Source organism: Odocoileus virginianus, chromosome 2 (assembly GCF_023699985.2).
Source record: "Odocoileus virginianus isolate 20LAN1187 ecotype Illinois chromosome 2, Ovbor_1.2, whole genome shotgun sequence".
NCBI lineage: Eukaryota > Metazoa > Chordata > Mammalia > Artiodactyla > Cervidae > Odocoileus > Odocoileus virginianus.
Genome location: NC_069675.1, coordinates 101,904,645 through 101,922,472, shown reverse-complemented (window position 1 = coordinate 101,922,472; position 17,828 = coordinate 101,904,645). Strand labels below are relative to the sequence as shown.

General features: G+C 47.5%; 1 protein-coding gene across 6 annotated transcripts in view; it reads right to left on the bottom strand.

Moving 5' to 3' along the window:
- The window catches only part of CACNA1B (calcium voltage-gated channel subunit alpha1 B), a 203,301-nt gene that overhangs the window by 68,329 nt on the left and 117,144 nt on the right, over positions 1-17,828 (bottom strand). For 3 of the 6 annotated variants that reach the window (XM_070456799.1, XM_070456774.1, XM_070456791.1), the window contains exons 19-21: positions 16,688-16,750; positions 12,595-13,377; positions 11,140-11,357 (exon numbers count right to left, since the gene is read on the bottom strand). In XM_070456799.1, coding sequence (XP_070312900.1) covers positions 11,140-11,357; positions 12,595-13,377; positions 16,688-16,750 — 1,064 coding nt within the window. Of the gene's footprint in view, positions 1-11,139; positions 11,358-12,594; positions 13,381-16,687; positions 16,751-17,828 lie in introns of all 6 variants that reach the window. The other 3 variants (XM_070456779.1, XM_070456780.1, XM_070456783.1) reach the window with 2 other exon arrangements.

The following is a 17,828-nucleotide window of genomic DNA, read 5'->3' as shown; positions in this document are numbered from 1 at the left end:
ATGAAAGGAAAATCAAGACATTCTCAGATGAAGGAAAACTAAGAGAATTTTCACCCGGAGAACTACCCTAAAAGAATGGCTAAGGAAGGTCCTCCAAACAGAAAGTAAGCTATGAAAGAAGAAATATTGGAATATCAGGAAAGAAGAAATAAAGAACAATAGAAAGAGTAAAAATACAGCACACTTTCCTTTTCCTCTTGAGTTTTCTAAATTACATTTGACTGTGAAGCAAAAATTGTGACATACATTGATGTACTTAAATATATGTGTAATTATACATGGGGAGGAAAAAGAGAGGCAAAATTTCTATACTTCATTCCAACTGATAAAAGGACAACCCTAGTGGACTGAAACAAGTTATATATATGTAATACTTAGAGGAACCATCAAAAAACCAATACAAAGAGACACACTCAAAAATACTATAGATAAATCACAATGGAATTCTAAAATATATATAAGTAACTCACATGAAAGCAGGAAAAAGAAACCAGAGAAATAAAAAATAGAAAGGATAAACAATATGCAACAGCATATGTAAGCTATAATATATATAATTACATTAAACATAAGCTGTCTAAATACGCCTCCCCCAAACAAAGAACTGACAGAGTGGATGAAAAATATGACCCAACAATACGCTGTCTACAAGAAACTTAACTTAAAATATAAATATATAGCTAGTTTAAAAGTAAAAAGATGAAAAAGATATATATCTTATGTGGAAATATTAAATTAAAAAACAAGAGTGGATATATTTATATCAGATAAAGTGGATATCAAAGCAAAGAAATTTATCAGGTACAGAAAGACATATTACACAGTGATAAAAGGGTCAAGTTTTTCAAGAAGACAAAGTTCTGTGTATGGACTCAACAACAGAGCTGGAAAATACATGAAGCAAAAACTGATAAAACTAAACAGAGAAATGGTTATCTGATCTGGAAATTTTTAAACTAAACTGAATGAAAATGTAAAGATGACATATCAAAATCTGTGAGACACAGCTAAAGCAATACTAAGACGAAAATTTACAACACTAAATGTTTACATTAGAAAAGAGGAAAATACTTATATCGATCTAAGTTCCCACCCCAGGATACTAATAAAGAACAAAATAAACCCAAAGTACACAGAAAGAATAAAATAATATGGAGGAGAAACTGAATGCAATTGGAAAAAGAAAAACAACATAGAAAAATAAATGAAGTAAGAATCCATTTCTGGGACTTCCCTGGTGGCCTAGTGGCTAAGATTCCAAGCTCCAAATGCACGGAGCCCAAGTCTGATCCCTGAGCAGGGAACTAGATGCCAAGTGCCACAACTAAGATCCAGTGCACCCAAATAAAAAAAGTATATTTTTAAAAAAAGAATCCATTTCTTTGAAAAGATCAATAAAATAGGAAAATTTTAGTAAGACTAACAAAAAAGAGACAAGACACAAAGTACCAATGTCGAGAATGAGACAACAGCTGTCACTACAGATCATGATGACGTCAAAAGATAAGGGAATACTACAAACAACTCTTGGAGAAGGAAATGGCAACCCATTCCAGTATTCTCGCCCAGAAAATCCCATGGACAGAGGAGCCTGTCGGGCTAGAGTCCATGGGCTTACAAAGAGTCAGACATGACTGAGTGACTAACACTTGACTAACACGAACAACTATACATACATAAAATTCATAACTTAAACAAAATGGGACAATTCCTTCAAAGGCACAAACTAATGCCACTCACCCAATATGATTAGATAACAGAGCCCTATTAAGGGTAATTTTTAAATTCTAATAGAGAAATGTTTCATCAGCAAATTTCTCCCAACATTTAAAGAATTAACACCAACTCTACACAATCTCCTCCAAAAAAATAATAAAAAATATTGTCCAATTCATTTTAAGAATTCAGTGTTATTCTGATACCAAAATCAGAAAGAGTACAAAAAAGAAAGCTATAGAGCAATATCTCTCATAAATACAAAGGCCAAACTCTCTAACAAAATACTATCAAACAGAAATCAGCAATATATAAAGTAATTATACACAAGTTTATCCCAGGGATGCAAGGCAGGTCAATACTTGAAAATCAATCAATGCAAACTACCATATTACAGAAGAAAAACCACATGATCACATCAACTGAGGCAGAAACTTGGAAAAAATTCAACACTTTAATATAAAAGCTTAGGGGAAAAAAGAGATAGAGGGGAATTTCCTCAACTTGAAAGAACATCTTAAAAACAAGAGACCTACAGCGAATGTTACGCTAGTGGTGAGAGGCTGAATGCCCCCCTCCCAACAAGCCCTGGAGGCGACACCCAGCGGGGCGGGAAGAGGGGAGACAACAGGCACACACGTCGGAAAGCAAAAACAAAGCTGCTCATTTGCAGGGCTCCCGATTCCTTATATAGTAAATATCCAGTCCATCCTAAAGGAAATCAGTCCTGAATATTCACTGGAAGGACTGATGCTGAAGCTGAAACTCCAGTACTTTGGTCACCTGATGTAAAGAACTGACTCACTAGAAAAGACCCTGATGCTGGGAAAGACTGAAGGCAGGAGGAGAAGGGGACGGCAGAGGATGAGATGGCTGGATGACATCACCGACTCAGTGGACATGAGTCTGAGTAAGTTCTGGGACTTGGTGATGGACAGGGAAGCCTGGTGTGCTGCAATGGGGTCACAAAGAGTTGGACGGGACTGAGCGACTGAACCGAAGTGAAGGAAACACTAAGGGGGAAATACAAAATAAAATTCCATAATTCTTTTAAAATCTGGAGAAAAGGAAAACACCAAACACCAGAATCTAGAGGACACAATTAAATTAGTAATCAGAGGAAAATTCACAACCTTAAATAACCATATAATAAAAACTGAAGACTAAAAGAAACTAAGCCTCCAACTGAAGAAGGTAGAAAAGAATGACAAAGTAAAACAAAGTGGCAGTAGGAGGAAAATAATGAGAATAAAATTAGAAAAAAAATGATTAAAAACATAATATTAATAGAACTAATAAAGACGCTGGTTCTGTTTATAAAAATCCACAAAAATTATAAACTACTAACTATTTTAACCAAGAAAAAGGAGAAAATACAAAATATACAGGATAAAAAGTAAGAAGGGGGAGAAAGAACACTGAACCAGAGGTAACTGTTTTAAAAACTTAAGCCACTTCTTTGTTTCCATGTAAATACATTAGAAAACCTAAAATAAAAGGATCGTTTCTAAGGAAATTATAATTTACCAAACTGATCTTAGGAGATAAAAAAAAAAAGTTTAAATAGACCAATGTCTATTCAGAGGCAGATAAATTATCAAAGGATTGTCCAACAACAAAAACCAAACACAGATGACTTCACAAAGGAATTGTACTAAATCTTTAAAGACCAAGTAATCCTAATGCTACTTAAACTATCCCAGAAAAGAAATAGAATCAAACATTCTAATTGTTTTACAGATCAATCATAGGTATATTCACAGAACATCTCCTCCAGTAAAATTTCTCAACAGATCGCCTCTTATTTTTATTGCTGTTGTTGTTTACTTGCTAAGTTGTGTCAAACTCTTTTGTGACCCCATGAACTGTAGGCTGCCAGGCACTTCTGTCCATTATTGGGCTGGCCAAAAAGTAAAATCAATGGAAAAACTCAAATAAACTTTCTGGCCAACCCAATATAAGACTCACACTTCGGGAGAATATATGTATCTCTCGTTACAATCTTGTTGAGGTTTTCTCGACTGATGTTCATGTAGGAAAAATGTATAAATCCCCAGAACGCAAAACATTTTCTTTTAATGTGGGAAAAAACCCTCAAGCATGATTCCAGAGTCAGTTGGTTAGCTATCAGAATCATGTGCGGATGTTTGGGAAAAGTGCGAGTTTCGCTAAAGGAGGTGTCCAGAGCTACTGCTTGTTAACAGCTGTTTCAACTGTCATCATCAGGAAAGAATGTATTAAAAGTTTTATGTATTAATATGATAGTTTCCAGAGAAGGCAATGGCAACCCACTTCAGTACTCTTGCCTGGAGAATCCCAGGGACGGGGGAGCCTGGTGGGCTGCCGTCTATGGGGTCGCACAGAGTTGGACACGACTGACGTGACTTAGCAGCAGCAGTAGCATGATAGTTTCCACTTCTCAGTGATTAACTGTGCTTGAGTTATATTTTAAGAAATTGGTTGAGGATTTTGAGTACAACCAATTATAATACATTACAGTTTTTATAGTACATTAAATTTTTCCCACTTAAAATAATGGGAAATTGGACTCCCAGTACAACATTTGACTTTTAGGGAATGGATTAGTGAGGTTAAGCAAGAAATAACTATATAGCATTAACACCAAAACCTTATGACACTTGAAAATAATATAGGAAAGTTACAGAACACATCTCAATACCAATCCAAAAATCCCCCATAAAGTACAAACAAAATCCAACATCACATAAAAAATAATTATGATAACCTAATGTGGTTTTTTGTAAGATTGCAAAGACAGTTCAAGATCTGAAAGCTTTTTACTGTAAATCCCCATATGTAAGCAGAAAATATATGATCTCTACGGATGCTAAAAAGGCCTTCAACAAAATTCAACATCTATTTCAGATAAAAGGATACTTACTGAAATAGAAACTAATGACTACTATAACATGACTTTATACACACACACACACACACACACACACACACACACACACACACCCCTCTCAAGCCCAAAACTATAATCTTACTTAGGTAGGCAGAAACAGGGTAAGGGGACCCACTAACTCCAATGTTCGTATATTAGCTGGTGCAATCAGGCAGGAAGAAAGAAAGAAAAAGGAAGGAAGGAAAACCTAAGATTTAGAAAGGAATAGTTAGAACTGTATTGCAAAGTTTTATATAATATACTTGGGGAAAAAAAGACAATCAATGCTAAAACTAATGAACAATTTGAGGATTCAGGAAAGTAGTAGGACACAAAATTAGCATATAAAAGTCAATAGCCTAAAATTCTGCTTCTAGCAGAAGTAATAATAGGGACCAAATTAACCCTCCCATGAATAACAATCAAAAATACCAAACATTAAGAAAATGAAAAGACAGGCCACAAACTGGGAAAAAATATTTGCAAATCACATATCTGCTAAAAAGTCTTGTACTAAAATTATACAAAGAACTCTAAAAATTCAACAATTAGAAAACAAACAACCTAATTAAAAAGTAGGCAAAAAGTCTGTTTTCAGACCACAATGAAGTAAACTAGAAATTGATAACAGAAGGATAATTCTCAAAGTACGCAAAAATTAAATAGCATACTTCTAGATAACATATGAGTCAAAGAATGAATTCCAAGAGAAACTGTAAGATATTTATAACTAAATGAAAATGAAAACACAATTTTAATAAAGTTTGTTGGATAGAAGGAAATTTATAGCACTGAACACATACATTAGAAAATAAAGATCCAAAATCAATAATTTAGCTTCCACCTTAGGAAACTAGAAAAAGACGAGGAACCTTAATCCAAAGGAAGCAGAAGAAAAGAAATAAAGAGAATTAGAGCAGAAATGAATGAAACTGAAAGAAGCAGAGAATATTAATGAACCCAAAACTGGTTCCTTGGAAGGATTAATAACACTGATAAACCTCTAGCCAGGCTAAGATAAAAGAAGGAAAACAAAAATTTCTAATATCGGAAATAAGAGAGGAGACATCACTACTGATCCCATGGACATTAAAAGGATAATAAACTAATACTGTGAACAATTCTATGCCCACAAATTTTATAAACTATGTGAAATGAGCCAATTCCTTGGAAGGATACAATCTACCAAAACTCACACAAGAAAAAATAGATAATTTAAATACGTTTATAGCTATTAAAGTGAAAGATCGAATCAATAATTGCCTTCTAAAACAGAAAGCACCAGGCCCAGATGGGTTCACTGGTGAAGTCTACAAAATACCTAAGAAAGAAATCATAGCCATTCTCTACAATCTCTTTCAGAAGACAGAAGCAAATCTGAATAAATTCTAGGAGGCCAGCATTTTACCCTAATACTAAAACCAGTCAAAACATCACAAGGAAACTATACACGACTATCTCCCATGAATACAGAATAAAAATTCTCAAACAAAACATTAGCAAATCAAACACAAAAAAGTATAAAAAGAATTATATACCACAACCAAGTGGGATTAATCCCAGGTATGAGAGACTGTCCAAGAATCAAAAATCAATTAGTATAATCCATCATATCAACAAACTGGAAAAGAAAAATCATATGCACATATCAACAGGTACAAAGAAAAAAAAAGGTATTTGACAAATCCAATACCTATTCATCATAAAAACTCTCAGTAAATTGGAATGGGGGAATTTCCTCAACATTATAAAGAATATGTACCAAAAACTCTACAGCTAGCATCATACTTAATGGTGAGAAACTCAAAGCTGTCTTACAAAGATCACATACAAGGAAAAGATGTCCCCTCTCGCCAATTCCTTTTCAACACCATACTGGAAGTCCTTGCTAATGCAATAAGGCAAAAAAAAAAAAAGAAAGAAAGAAAGAAAGAAAGAAAGAAAAAGTTTACAGATTGGTAAGACTAAAAAAAAAACAAAAAACAAAAAAACCTGTATTTATTAGCAGATGACTTGATCATTTATTTAGAAAATCTGAAAGAATCAAAAAAATTCCTGGAACTAATAACTGATGTAGCAAGGTTTCAGGATACATGGTTAACATACGAAGTCAATTGTTTTCCTATATACCAACAATGAACAAGTGAAATTTAAAATTAAAACACAACACTATGCACATTAGCATCCCCTCAAATGAAATATTTAAGTATAAATCTAACAAAATATGTACAAGTTTTCCCCTATGAGGAAAACTATAAACTCCAATGAATTAAATAAAAGAGCTAAATAAATGGAGAGGCATTCCTCGTTCATGGACGGAAGGATTCAACATTGTCAAGCTGTCAGTTCTTTCCAACTTGATCTATAGATTCAAGGCAATCTCAATAAAAATCCCAACAAGCTGTTTCAAGGATATCAGCAAAGTGATTCTAGAGTTTTATGAGGTGATGTAAAAAACTCAGAATAGCCAACAGTTTAATATCAAAGAAGACCAAAGTTAGAGGATCAGCATTACCCAGCTTCAAGACTTACTACACAGTTATGGTCATCAAAACAGTGTGGTCCTCATGAAAGAATGAGCAAACGGATCAGCAGAATAGAAAAGAGAGTTCAGAAATAGACTCCCACAAATTACAGCCAATACAATGGAACAAAGTCTTTTCAATAAATGGTGCTTGAACAACTGGACATCCACATGCAAGATTGAAAAAAAAAGAATCTAGAGAGATTTTTCCACCCTTCACAAAAATTAACCCAAAATGGCTCATAGGCCTAAACACGAAATGCAAAGTTGTAACAATCGTGTCTGACCCTTTGCAGCCCCATGAACTGCAGCATGCCAAACTTCCCTGTGCCTAGTCTCTCAGTCATGTCCAACTCCCTGCGACCCATGGACTGTAGCCCACCAGGTTCCTCTGTCCACGGGGATTCTCCAGGCAAGAATACTGAAAGGGTTGTCATTCCCTTCTCCAGGGGATCTTCCCAACCCAGGGATCAAACCCAGGTCTCCCACATTGCAGGCGGATTCTTTACCATCTGAGCCACCAGGGAAGCCCAAGAATACTAGAGTGGGTAGCTCATCCCTTCTCCAGGTGATCTTCCTGACCCAAGAATCGAACTGGGGTCTCCTACATTGCAGGCAGATTCTTTACCAGTTGAGCTACGAAGGAAAGATTGAGGGCAAGAGGAGAAGGGGGCAACAGAGGATGAGATGATTGGATGGCATCACTGACTCAGCAGACATGAGTTTCAGCAAACTCCAGGAGATAGTGAAGGACAGGCTTCCCATGGACTGCAGACTTCACTATCTCCTGGAGTCAGTGATGCCATCCAAGCATCTCATCCTCTGTTGCCCCCTTGCCCTCTTGCCCTCAATCTTTCCTAGCATCAGGATATTTTCCAATAACATTCTGAGGAGATAATTAACAACTTCTGCTCTGTGAAAGACATCAACAGAATGAGAAGACAAGCAACAAATTGAGAGAAAATGTTTGCAAAAGACACATCAGATAAAAGACTGCTATTAAAAATACACAAAGAACTCCTAAAACTCAACAATAAAAATAACTACCTGAATAAAATACGGGCAAAAGACCTTAACAGACATCTCACAAAAGAAGATACACAGAGGGTAAATAAGCATATGAAGATGTTCCACAGCAAATGATATCAAGGAAATGAAAATTAACACAATCTGATACTACTGCACACCAATTAGAATGGCCAAATTCTGGAACATTAGCAACACCAAATGCTGTCAAAATATGGAGCAACAGAAATTCTCATTCACTGCTGGTGGGAATGCAAAATGGTACAGCCAGTTTTGTGATTTCTTTAAAACTAAATATATTCTTGCCATCTGAACCAACCATCGTTCTCTTTAGTACTTACCCAAAGGAGCTGAAAATTTATGTCCACACAAAAATGTGCACACAAATGTTTACAGCAGCTTTATTCATATTGCCAAAATTTGGAGGCAGCCAAGATGTTCTCAAGTAGTTGAATGGATAAACTAAGGTGCATCTAGATAATGGAAAATTGAAATGAAGTGAAAGTCGCTCAGTCATGTCCGACTCTTTGCGACCCCATGGACTATACAGTCCATGGGATTCTCCAGGCCAGAATACTGGAGTGGGAAGCCGTTCCCTTCTCCAGGGGATCTACCCAACCCAGGGTTGAACCCAGGTCTCCCACATTGCAGGCGGATTCTTCACCAGCTAAGCCACCAGGGAAGCCCTGTATAATAACATAATGGAATGTTCTTCAGCACTTAAAAAAAAAAATGAGCTATCAAGCCATGAAAAGACATAGAGAAACCTTAAATTGCATGTTGGGTAAGTGAAAGAAGTCAATCTGAAGAGGCTACACACTGTATTATTCCAACTATATGACATTCTGAAAAAGGCAAAACAGTGAGGACAATGGAAAGATCAGTGGTGGGAGTCATGGAGGGATGGACAGGCAGAGCACAGAGAAGTTTTAGGATACTGAAAATATTCTGTGTCACGTTACAATGATGGATATACATGATTATACCTTTGTCCAAACCCACAGAATGTACAATACCAAGAGTGAACTCTAATGTAACCTATAGACTTTGAGTGATTATGATGTGTCAATGTAGGTTCATCTTTGGTTAAAAAAAAAAAAAAAAGCACCATTCTGATGAGTAATTGGGAGGCTATTGCATGTGTGGGGGCAGAGAGTATATGGAAATCTTGGTACCTTCCTCCCAATTTTGTTCTGAAACTTAAACTGCTCTTTAAAAAATTAAGTCTCTACAGTTTTTTTCAAATAAAATACTTAAAAGTGGGCAAAAGATATTAATAGGCACCTAACCAAAAAAAGATATACAGATATCACATCAGCATATTAAAAGAGGCTCAACATCATATGTTATTAAGGAATTAGAAGCTAAAAAAATGAGATACCATTACACACTTATTAGAATGGCAAAAATGCAAAACACGGGCAGTACCAACTGTTGGAAAGGAATGTGAAGCAATAGGAATTCTCATTTATTGCTGGTGGGAATGTAAAGTGATACAGCCAGTTTGTTAGACCATGTTCTTAAAAAGATAAATGTAGTTTCACCCTATAGTCCAAAAATCACACTCTTAGATATTTACCCAAATGAGCTGGAAATGTATGCCCACACAAAAACCTGAACATGAATGCTTATTCATGAATATGAATGCTTTATTCATAATTGCCAAAATTTTCCAAACAACCAAGGTGTCCTTCAACAGATGGATGGATAAATAAACTGTGGTCTACCCCAACAACCAAATATTATTCAGCACAAAAAAGAAATGAGCTATCAAGTCATGAAGAGACACAGAGGAACCTTAAATGAACGTGGGTAAGTGAAAGAAGCCAATTTGAAGAGGCTACATACTATGCAATTCCAACTATATGACATTCTGGAAAAGGCAAATGACAGACAGTAAAAAAGATCAGTGGTTGCTGGGGTTAGGCAGGAGGGACCACATTTAGGTTTCTGCAGACAAAAGCCAGGTGGGACCCTCAAGTTAATCCAGAAAGAATCATACCCAGGGGCTCATTTTGGGAGTCTGGGAAAACAGACACACTACCACCTTGGGAGGTGAAACAACACAAGGGACCAGGGAAATCTTTCTTCCAAGGAGGCAATGAGGAAGGCAAGGCTCAGCAGCCAGAGAAGCCAACTGCACTGTCACACCCGGCACAGTGCACGGGGCCGTCGGCCCCAGGTGAGAGCACCCCAGGTGAGAGCACATGTGTGTGCTTGCGTCTGTGTGTGGACAGGTCTGCACACACGCAGGCGGGTGGCAGCATCTGGGTCTGCCTGAGACTAAATCTTCATCGGGAATTCCACATCAGCTCTGCCCCTGGGAACGTTTTCTCTGTTCCTGGTGCTCACGAAACACTGGTGCCCTTGCACATAGTGAAGCGCTCGCCTTCCTGTGCCCTCAGTTCTGCACACGGTCAGCTGCGGAACCACCGTTCCTTCAGGACCTCAAGCAAAGGCCTGGGAGGAACCGCAGAGCAGGCACCATGCAGCGTGGAAGACCACCACCCTGAGACCGTCCTCCTCTCCCCTACTAACTCCGACCTCAGTCTGGCCTGTGGCCGCAGGCCCTGGCACACTGGTATGACGGTGAAGAGCCGTAACTGTGCTGTGGCCTGTCTCCCCGAGGAGACTCGGCCCCGCGAGGACAGCCCGTCACGCTCCCTCCTGCTGTGCCTCTGCATTCTACACCACGCCTGACACTTACCTGACAACTTGCAAATATTTTTGGAAGGGAGGAAACTAAGGCTTAAGTGACATGTAACAGTGACAGTGCTCCTCTGGGGCCCTGGAAAGCAAAGGGACATGGAGGCACAGATGCTGACAACAAAGACTCTCCAGCTGAGAACAATTCAGAGGCAAGCTCTGTCCCCAGATGGCCACTGTGGAGCAGGAGGGAAAGAAGGAGCACAAACTGGGCCCACACAAGGCGGGCCCTGCCTAGCTGCTGTGGGGAGATACTCACTGGGAGCAACCGTGGTCTCCCCGGGAGGCCCGGTCAGCGTCACTGGAATATGCACAGTGGTGCTCAGATCCGAGGGCTGACTGCCCATACGAGTAACATTCCGCTGATTGTCTGCATCCTCTGGCTGTTCTTCCACCTTCTCTAGACAAGTGCTGGGCAGGGCATGCACAGGGCCCACACCAATTACCACAGTGGCCTCCAGGTCACAGTGCGACTCCCTGCAACCAATAAGGCACATCAGAGTGATGTAGCCCCAAACTCCTATTCTGTCTGCAAAACCCAGCTTCTTAAACCCCTAACCAGATCAAATAAATCCCTGACCACCTCCTCTGTTCTGATTTTTATCATCCTATACATTCTGTGTTTTGGGGTCTGAAAGGTAGGGTTGCAGCTGACTCACCTGTTTTTCCCTGGCAAAAGGCCAGGCATGGCTGACATCACATTATGTGTATATAACAGAACTGCTTTCTGAATGAAGAAGCCTGGAAGAGGATGTTACCCTAAGCCACCCTTCCTGGAGCCCCACCAGGGCCAAGCACAGAGCTCTGCAGAGACAGTGCTTAGGTGGGGCTGATCCTGAGCTGCAGCCTCTGACTATGAGAGTTCTGGGTGGTCTGTGACCTGTGGTCTCAGCCTAGCAGCTCCTGTTACCCCCAGGCTCTCACAGTCACCCTGGGATCCCGTCCCAGCTGCAGGGCCAGGCTGGCTGGCCTGGGGAGGGAATAGGGCGGGGTCCTTTCTGTCATAGGCACACAGCCCAGCCCCCTTCTGTTAGACCATTTAGCCTGGAGGCCTCCTCCGGTTTCCCCCAGGCTCTCCTGATCCTCCTTCCTTCACAGTGCTCCCCGTGTTTCTCTTCTCTCTGGGTCATCTTGTTCTTTCCAAGTCTTCCTGTTCAAAACCAGTCCCAACGATCTTGCCCTAAGCCTCCCTTCCCCCTGGGCACCTTGAAAGTGAAAGTGAAGTGGTTCAGTCCTGTCCAACTCTTTGCCACCCCATGGACTGTAGCCCACCAGGCTTCTCCATCCTTGGAATTTTCCAGGCATGAGTACTGGAGTGGTTGCCATTTCCTTCTCCAGGGGATCCTCCCGACCCAGGGATTGAACACAGGTCTCCCGCACTGCAGGCAGACGCTTTACCGTCTGAGCCACCAGGGAATCACCCGGGCACCTTGCTGCTGCTGCTGCTGAGTCACTTCAGTCGTGTCCAACTCTTAGCGACCCCGTGGGCTGCAGCCTACCAGGCTTCTTTGGCCATGGGATTTTCCAGGCAAGAGTACTGGAGTGGGGTGCCATTGCCTTCTCCGCACCCGAGCACCTTAGACTAGGCTAAATTTCCCTGAGCCAAGCTCCCCAGCATGCGGGTGAAAGCATTTCTCACACAGCCCCAACAAGGCGGACTGTCCCCACCCGGGGCCGCCCTCCTGGCCCGTGCCCCCGCCCCGCGCTGACTCACCTGGGCTGGTGGTTCCGGGGCTCCTTGTCCCTGTCCCTGTCCTCCGCCTCGGCCTCCTTCTCCGCCTCCTCGTGTGCGGGTGGCGCCTTGTGTCGCGCTCGGTGCCGCCGGGCGGGCTCCTCCCCGCTCTCAGCCTCCCGGGGGCCGGCCCGGGCGCCACCGCGGTGGCGCGCTCGCCGCTCGCCCTTGCTCCCGGGCGCGCCCTCCCTGCTCGGCTCCGGCGCGTGCCGGTGTGCGCGGTGGCGCCGGGGCTCGCGCTCCGCCGCCTCCTCCGGGGAGCCCCGCCGGTGGTGGCGCCGGCCGCCGTCCGGGCCCAGCCCGCGGCCTCGCTCGCTCCTGGCCTCGCGGGGGCCCGCGGCCTCCTTGCTGCGGCTGCGGCGAGGTCGTGCCCGCTCCTCCCGGGCCCCCGGGTCCCCGCCCTCCGCCTTCGGGGCATCCGCCCTGTCCGGCTCCCCCGCCGGGGCCGCAGCCTTGTCCCTGTCCCTGTCGCGGTGCCGGTGGTGCCTGCGTGGCGGGTCAGTACCCTCGCCGGCCTCCCCGCCCTCGGGCCGGACCTTGCCCCCCGCGGGCCCCCGCGCGCCATCCCGGCCTGGCTCCACCACAAGCGGCCGGTCCAGGTGCGTCTTCATGTCGGGCCGCAGGTGGCGGGAAGTGGCGAAGCGCAGCCGCTCCTCAGGGTCCATCTCGCTATACAGCGCTTCACAGCTGGCCCGCAGGTTCTGCAGCCGCAGCTGGCTGGCCCGCTGCTCCCACACCGAGCGCGCCTTGGCCGAGTTCTGCTGCCTGCTGTGGGGAGACCGCCCCTGTGAGCCCCCTGCACTGCCTCCCACCTCTCTGCTTCGCAGGGGAAGCCACTGATGGACACAGAGCGATGGACAGATGGCAGAGGACGCAGGGACGCAGGGCAAGAGGAGGGAAGAAGGTGGCAGGAGTCTTGGCCAGCCCAGCAGAGTGGATGGGCTGAGTCGGTGGCAGATACCCCGAGTAACAGACCTCGTCCCTACGCCCCTTGTGGGGGAGCCCACAGACTGTGAGAGCCTCACCTGAGGTGGGGGCCCCAGGCCGGAGGGCACAAGGGGTGCAGGGCAGTGGGAATGGCAGGCGCTAGCATGAGGTGGCAGACAGCCTTCTCAGGCAGGTGGGCCACCTGCCAGGAAGGCCAAAATGGGGCAAGGAGCGGGGCAGCGTCCAAATGGAGTGGGACTGGGGTTGGGAGGCTGCCCAAGGAGGGGCTTCTTCATCTTTCCCTCCAGGAGGAGAGTCACTGGCCGGAAGGACACAGAGGGTGTTTGAGAGGGAACTCAAGAAGAGGCGGGTCATCAGGAGCAGAGGGGAGAGGGGCCCAGGGAGTGAGGGGCCCTGGGACAGCTGGCCCTCAGGAGTCGGGCAGGCACTCTCCCTGAGCTGGTCAGACCCATTTGGGCAGTGACCATTGCTGAAGGCCCAGGAGCCCAGCGTCAGGTCTGGGGCTGGACACCCCCTCTTGTGGTCACCAGTACCCCCTCTCTCCTGGCTCCACAGGGGCTGAGAGCCCTCCGGCACCAGGAATGGCCTGTGGCCCGGGCTCAGCCCTCACAGCACAGGCTCCTGAAGGCCATGACGGCCACCTGCCAAGCTCACCCACATGGTCACGGGGGGCCCACAGGGTGCATGGAAGCCCTTTGCATTCTGCAATTTTCACTAGACAAGACCCCAGAGTTGGTGACACCAATACCACCTTGGCCAAGTGGAAACTGCCTCAGAGGCCAGTCTTGCCCTTCCCCTCTGGAGGTTCCTGGAACCCCCCTGGGGCAGCAGGGGCAGCACAGGACAAGGATGGCTGGGGCATCTGGATCAGGTGGCATCGGGCCACCTCCGCCAGCCCTCACACCCACCTCTTGTCCCCGTGGCACACTTGGCACAGAGCTGTGACCCACAGGGTCCACAGCAAGTCACTGACGGAGCCAGGACCGAACGCATGCGAGGACAAGAGGAAGAGCGTCTAAAGGAGATGTGAGGCCTTGGCCAGACTCCAGCTGCGCTGACAGCACCCGAGAGCCGAGAGCCGCAACCCATGGGCCTGGAGGGCCGGGCTGGACAGGCCCCACCCCCGGCTCTAGGCTGCGGCCACTGAGCACCACAGTAGTCTTGCCCTTTGTAAGGTTAGTCCAGGCTCAGGGTGGGGAGCCATTTCCAGGGGAGCACCTCGGAAGGATGAGAGCAGCAGAGCCTGATGTCTGTCCCTGGGGGCCCAGCAGGAGGGCAGGCAGGAGACACATGAGGGACAACTGCTGGCCTCTCCGGCCATCTGCCAACCCACACCTTTAGCTGCCACCCCAAGCCCTGACCTGCTGCCCCATTCCCGAGGTCACCTCACAACAGACCCACCTTATCTTTCTCTGGCTTCAACCCAGAGCCCCAGGGGACCTCCCCATCCCCAGCTGGCATCAAAACAAAGGGTCAGACTCTGAACAAGACTGAGCCTTGTACAGTGGACAACGGCCACTAGGGGGAGTTCCCCAGGTGCCGGAGGCCACGAGAGCTGACAGCCAGTCACTGGTCAGGCCTCCTCATCAGCCCACCCGCCGGAGATAGCCCCGGACTCTGAGCCATATGGGCAGCAGGCGGTGGCCTGCTCAGATGCAGCCGTGAGCCCTGGGACCCGTGCCATCTGCCAGAACACAAACAGGCAGGCAGTAAAGACGATGGGGACACATGGTGGCTCAGGAGGAACGGCTCTGCCCTCACCCTTACCCTCAGACACAGCTCGGTCCTATCCAGGAACCAGCTCAAGCCCACGAAGAGGCGGGCTGCCTGCTGGACTAGAGAGTGCATCCAGGCTCCCTGCATAACTTCCCATCCCTGCTCCCGCTGGATTGCGGCCACTCCGGGCCTCCGCCCCCTGGGACTACCTATCCCCCCCCCCCCCCCCAGCATGCAGCACGGCTGCCTCACTGGACGTGTCTCTGGGTCTGAGCCTGGCTGAGGTGCCCCCGCCTGCGGGCCTCTCTGTGTCTGCTCTGCCCGGCGCATGGTGCCCTGTGACCAATGCTCGCCTCACAGCCCACGCCTCTCCACCCAGTTCCCAAGCAGCTCAGGACGTGTGAGAGACCCACCGCGCAGCGTGGCAGGTGGCTCAGCCCAAGGCAAAGGCCTCACTGAAGGGGGCCCGGGGAGGAGCCGCCCCACCACGTTCCAGCCCAGCTTGCCCGCAGAGCTGGGTTCAGCCACGTGCTGACAGGACTCAGAAGGAGCCTCCGTGGCATGGCCCTGCTTTGAGGTCTCTGCACCGAGAAAACCATCACCCCTCAGTCACCCGTAGCTGTTTCAAGCAGAAGCAGCCCAGGTACAACCCCTTACCCTGTGGACATTAGGGGCCCAACAACCAGCAGCTCTGCAGTCTTGTGGCCAAACCAAGCCCAGCTCTGTGCTGGCCCAGCAACAGGGCGACGGGGCTCAGGGACCGCAGGAGCGGCAGTCAGCACCAGGACGCAGAGAGGGCACCCGGCCATCCCCAGGGACTTCTCACCTGCAGGAGGAAGCCCCTGGGGACAGTCAGACTGGTGTCACGCCCAGCAGGGCCACCCCGGTGCTCCTGTGGCCCCACCGCAGGCTCTGCCTGTCTCTGCAGCCTTGCAAACAGGCAGCAGCTCTGCTCTCACTAGAGCAAGACTTCCTAAGGATGACAGCGACAGCCTCTCCCAGGTAAGGCAGGCTGGAGCAGGAGGGCCCCACAAACGCCCTGAGCCCCAGAGGGCCCTGTCTCTACTTCACAGGAGCTGCAAGGAGACAGCCCGACGGCTCCCCGTGGCGGTCACCTCCGGAAAAGCAGGCCTGCCCAGGATGCCAGTGACAGCACAGGGACCGACAGCAGAAAGGACAGACCAGGAGAGGAGGAGGGGCTGAGCTTAGAGCGCCTGATCCCGAGAGCAGGCTGAGCAGGACGTGAGGGCGCCAGGAAGTGTGCCTGCGTCCCCAGCGGGGCAGCGGGAGGTGGGCCTGGAGCTGCCCCCTGAAGCGAATGACTTGAAGTGGGAAAGCAGAGTTAGGGGCGAAGGTGCTGGCGTGTAGTTATCATGAAGCCACAGATGGAAATTGTAGCAGAGAGACTCACGGTGAGTTTACGCTGGAGACAGATGAGCTGCGAGATACAGTACCTCGAGTTTGCTTTACAAAACTGCACATGCAAAAAACAAAACAGAACAAAAGTGAGAACACCAGAGAGAGTTCTAAGAGATGCCAGAACACGCATGAGCTGCATCGGGTCAGGACAGAGGCTCAGCGTGCATCCAGGCAGGAGGCCAGGGACGCTCCTGTCAGAACGACACCAGCCGAGACCTCGGGATAAAGGAGAAGTTGAGAGAGCGCACATCCAGCGGAGCAGCAACAGCCGTGGCTGGAGGGCAGGAAGGTCACCTTGAGCCGACCAACCAGCTCTGCGCCCACTGCCCCTGGAAGGGCAGCAGGGCTGGAAAGAGCCGACCACCCAGCTCTGCGCCCACTGCCCCTGGAAAGGCAGCAGGGCTGGAAAGAGCCGACCAACCCAGCTCTGCGCCCACTGCCCCTGGAAGGGCAGCAGGGCTGGAAAGAGCCGACCACCCAGCTCTGCGCCCACTGCCCCTGGAAGGGCAGAGGGCTGGAAAGAGCCGACCGACCAGCTCTGCGCCCACTGCCCCTGGAAGGGCAGCAGGGCTGGAAAGAGCCGACCGACCAGCTCTGCGCCCACTGCCCCTGGAAGGGCAGCAGGGCTGGAAAGAGCCGACCGACCAGCTCTGCGCCCACTGCCCCTGGAAGGGCAGAGGGCTGGAAAGAGCCGACCACCCAGCTCTGCGCCCACTGCCCCTGGAAGGGCAGAGGGCTGGAAAGAGCCGACCGACCAGCTCTGCGCCCACTGCCCCTGGAAGGGCAGAGGGCTGGAAAGAGCCGACCACCCAGCTCTGCGCCCACTGCCCCTGGAAGGGCAGCAGGGCTGGAAAGAGCAGGCACCTCGTGCCCTGCAATTCTCAACAGCCCTGCTCTGTCGGACCTGGTGCCTCCAGCCCCCGACGCTGGGGACCAGTAACCCCTTCAAGGCGGAGCAGAGACGGCTGACACAGGGGCCTTACCTGCGTGCGGCCTTGCCTGGGCCTTGGTTCCTGACCACCATGCTTGGCCCCCAGCCAAGGCTGCCCAGGCTCTAAGTCACTGTCTCCCACTCAGCACCACCCTTCCCAGGTGCAAAGAGGTCCCATCACCAGCCCATCTTCCCTTGAGTG